The sequence below is a fragment of the Hipposideros armiger genome, unplaced genomic scaffold (assembly GCF_001890085.2).
Source record: "Hipposideros armiger isolate ML-2016 unplaced genomic scaffold, ASM189008v1 scaffold_499, whole genome shotgun sequence".
NCBI classification, from domain to species: Eukaryota; Metazoa; Chordata; class Mammalia; order Chiroptera; family Hipposideridae; genus Hipposideros; species Hipposideros armiger.
Window position 1 is genome coordinate 359,704 of NW_017731849.1, and position 3,913 is coordinate 363,616.

Consider the following 3,913-nt stretch of genomic DNA (forward strand, 5'->3'; position numbering starts at 1 on the left):
TGCCTGCACCAGTCATTGCAGTGCCCTCCTGCACAATGGACCACATTACTCCACGAGGAATCAGTCTCACCATGGAACCACGGGCCTGAGTTACCCAGAATATCTGCCGGCTAATTCCTGCCCACCGAATCTCTTCCCAGCCAGCTCCTCTTACTATCCCTAAGCAACAATAGGTCCGCCCACCTATTAACACAACAGAGCCCAACTCTGTATAATGGGGGAGAACATCTTAAATCCCAGGATTCTTACAACTGTTACGTGTGATCCAAAGCAATGGTTCTCAAACTTTCCCATGCATCAGAATCACCTAAAAGGCTTGTTGAAACACAGATTGGCCCCACTTGATCTGGGATGGCCCCAAAAAGCTGCATCTCTAACAAGTTCCCAGGTGGTGCTGATGCTGTTGGTCTGGGGCAACCCTTTGAGAACTACTGTTCTAAAATAACAGTTGCCCCCTATTTAATATGAGTGCATTTCATGAATATCGCGCCCCCCCCACACACACACACACACAATGTTGGTTTTACTTTTTTGGATGTTTTAGGCCTGTTAATGAAAAATATCCATAAACCCAGATGGCTCTATGGACCCCTTATAAAATCTCTTCCCCTGTAACCCCTCCTCCATTACTCCATTATTGACATTAGTCACATTGGGAAGCCCTGCATCAGCCAAAGACCTGGAGATGACACGTAAACTCTATGCCAGGACTGAAGACTCTCTCCACAGAGGACGTCTTAAAAGTAATCTCCTAAATTTAGCATAATGAGAAACACCATTGACATATCTAAATAGAATCTATGCATTAAAAAAATGTAGCTATATTCTACTTACTACTAGTAACTGCTTGAAAGGAACTGTCATCCATTTTGTAGGTCTGATTGAGTTTCTGTGTCACTTGCTGATTCGCTTTACGCATTAACTCAGGTGATGGTGTTGTAGTCTTGACTTCATATGACACCTTCACACTTCCGGGCCTGGATGGAGAACACTCAGTTCAGTAAAGCAGTAAGTGCACTGGAAGAGCCTAGATCCGTATGGTTTATTTGCATGGGAAAACAAAACGGTAGGAACTGCCTGGGTACTTTTCTCTTCAAGGGTTCACTGAAATCAATGTATTTTCAGGCTCTAGATGAAAGTCGGAGACAGGGCTTGTACACTCAACTGTCTGCAGACAGGTAACATGAATGAACGAAATAACCATGGAAGAGTGAACTGAATCGCATAAGCAGATCATAAGGTGGAAGCCACAATGCAGAGACTATTGTCACATGGCCATGTTGGCCCAGAGTTACAGATATGCTGAATGTCAAGTGAAGCCAAAATCCTGATTGTTTCTATAAACATTCTTAATTTTTCAGATTGGCAACTAACTTATTGAAACACCATGCAAACCTGCTCTGATGTGCCAGGGTACCCAACTCCAGAGGGAACAATTCACATCGCAGTGTCCATCTGTTGTTGTGGCTGGCTGGCCAGCTCTTCTTGAATAAAGGCATCATTGCATGATATAATTTGACTTTTTATTTCTGACCTCCCTAGACTACAAACTTATCCCAAATCTTTGTTTCCAAATTCTTGTGTGCACAGAATGGGCATGAGTCCTTTTCTCACCTTCCTTTTAAGTAGATACATGTGTAAGAAGTGAGCTACAGTTCTCAGTCCTGAAGCCCCTTTAATCCCCAACAACCTGGCGTTGTCTTCACTGCTACTAAAATACTTCCATTGAGGGTCCCAGATGATGCCCTTCTAATGGGCTTTTCCTCCTTCGCTAATATGTTGGTCTCTGCCATTGGATAGAAATGACCCGATCACAGCATTCTTACCTGAACCCTGTCACAGTCACAAATTGGAAGCCTGGTAAAATGCTGTAACCTTTCTGGAACTGGAAAATAAAGCAAGACAAGTGTCATGTATCAAGGTCCAGTAAGAGAGATGTCAAAGAATTGAAACAAACTAAAAAGTGCATAATACCTTATAACCCTGGATAAAAGTTTCTCCTGTGTGTTTTATTAGCACTGACATTGGCCGATCTTTGAAAAAGTAATTCCTATCTACCTATGTCAGTCTGGGTTCTCCAAGAAGCAAACACCAGATTAAATGTGGGAAAAATTTATTCCAAGAATATGGGGTAGGCAGCGGTAAGGCAGGGAGAAACATCAAACCCTGAGTGAAAGAGACTGGGAAGAAAGGTTGGATGGATTCATCCTCGGCTGAGCCTGGGAAGGTTCAATAAGGCTTTCAAAGGAGTCCTGTGTCTGCGAGACACAGATCTGCTGTGCTTGTTCATTAGCAGGGAGCAGCAAGCACTGTCATGGCTTTCAGAGGCAACAGCTGGGGCCTTTGGTCAATTATATTTCCTGCAGTTAGAGATTTATGAGGTGTATCTCATGACCACCACATTACCTGATCCCTCACTTAACATATCGCAACATTGGTTGAGCCAGTGTGGTTTTTGATGATGTTTTTACTCCATTTCTCTAAATACCAACCCGACAGGAGATTTAATTTTTTCAGATCACATTTATAGGGCATATGTGATGTGAAAAACACTGTGCCAGGTACCTGATGGGTGGAATTCAAAGATTAATAGGTAACTCTTTCCTCAAAAGTATACAATTCAATGTGTGGGGGCTGGGGGGGGGCAAGGGGGGGGTTCTCATGCTGTGCGGAACTATTATACTACAAACTACATATGCAAATCAGATGCCCAAGAGCACTTCTGTATCAGCTTTTTATCATGCCTCCCATGGAAAATGATGACATTTTTGCGGCACATTGGGGTAAGCTCTTGGCCTTCCTCTGGCCTGAGGCAGGGGCTCTGCTGCCCAGCGAGTTAAGGGAAGTCATTATTCCAGCCCACCTGTAATAATTTGTGCCACACAAGTCAGGAAACATTATGCCAAATGAGTTATCTCAAACAAACCATTTAGGTTTAGATGAATGAATCCAGTGTAAAGCACTTAGGAGAGTGTCTGGCACACAGTTAACACTCATAGAATATTCTTAATTTTTACCCAAGTAAATTTAAATGTCTTAAATGTGTAGAGTGCTTTGGAACCCTCTGTGCCAGGCTTGGGCTGTTCTGCCCAAAAGATGTTAGGGATTTCATCCATGCGGTGTGTGAAGACGAATAGAAATGTGCCATCTGGTTCTGCTAGGCCCAATTCTTGGGCCTCTGAATAGGTTTCAGTGAGTTGATGCCACCAAATCCTATCTGAATTAATTCTACCCTGGGAAGAAGTTCCACCTATAGGTCAAGATGATGTCCAATCATCCCCTGAACACCGTTTCATTTGAGCACTTCTTAATTCATCACCCCACATGTGTAGGAATAGTTTTGACATCCACATTCAAAAAATGCTGACAGATTCAAGCCAGCCATCCACTGTCAACACAATAGATTCAATTCAGCCTAAGGCATCAGTTGCTTAAGAGGCTCCTGGGCCAAAACCTACCGCTGTTTCCAAGTCAGTCTTGTAGGACCTATACAGGGCAGAGGAAGAGTTCCTGAGGTCTTCTTGAAAACCTACATTGAGTCTGACTGACATTCTCAGGGTAACAGCTGAAAAACACAGGACAGTGTTTAAAATCTCACGTTAGCATTTAAGTACACACAGGACAGAGAAACATTTGCTTGTGCTGATATTAAATAGCCACTCCACAAACAAACATTTCATAAGCAGTTACTTACCTCTCTTGAGCTGGCAATAAGGTCCCTTGGGAGGCAATCCTTTAAGGCAACTACAACGATGGTCTGCAGGGGAGTTGTCATGCTCTTGACAAGTGAGATTGTGGAGGCACTGTTCCTGAGGCCACCTGTAGCCTGTCTCACAGGAGCACCAGATTTCATTTCCAGTAGGTCTGCAAACTGTCATCAACCAGGACAGTGAGGAGAGAGAAGGTGGTCACT

At 43.5% G+C, this 3,913-nt stretch overlaps 1 protein-coding gene across 1 annotated transcript in view; it reads right to left on the bottom strand.

Annotated features, from left to right (window-relative positions):
- Positions 1-3,913, bottom strand: part of ADGRF5 (adhesion G protein-coupled receptor F5) — a 94,761-nt gene that overhangs the window by 55,095 nt on the left and 35,753 nt on the right. The window contains exons 5-8 of the mRNA XM_019667519.1: positions 3,695-3,871; positions 3,459-3,565; positions 1,827-1,885; positions 835-977 (exon numbers count right to left, since the gene is read on the bottom strand). Of these exons, the coding sequence (XP_019523064.1) occupies positions 835-977; positions 1,827-1,885; positions 3,459-3,565; positions 3,695-3,871 (486 nt within the window). The remainder of the gene's footprint in view (positions 1-834; positions 978-1,826; positions 1,886-3,458; positions 3,566-3,694; positions 3,872-3,913) is intronic.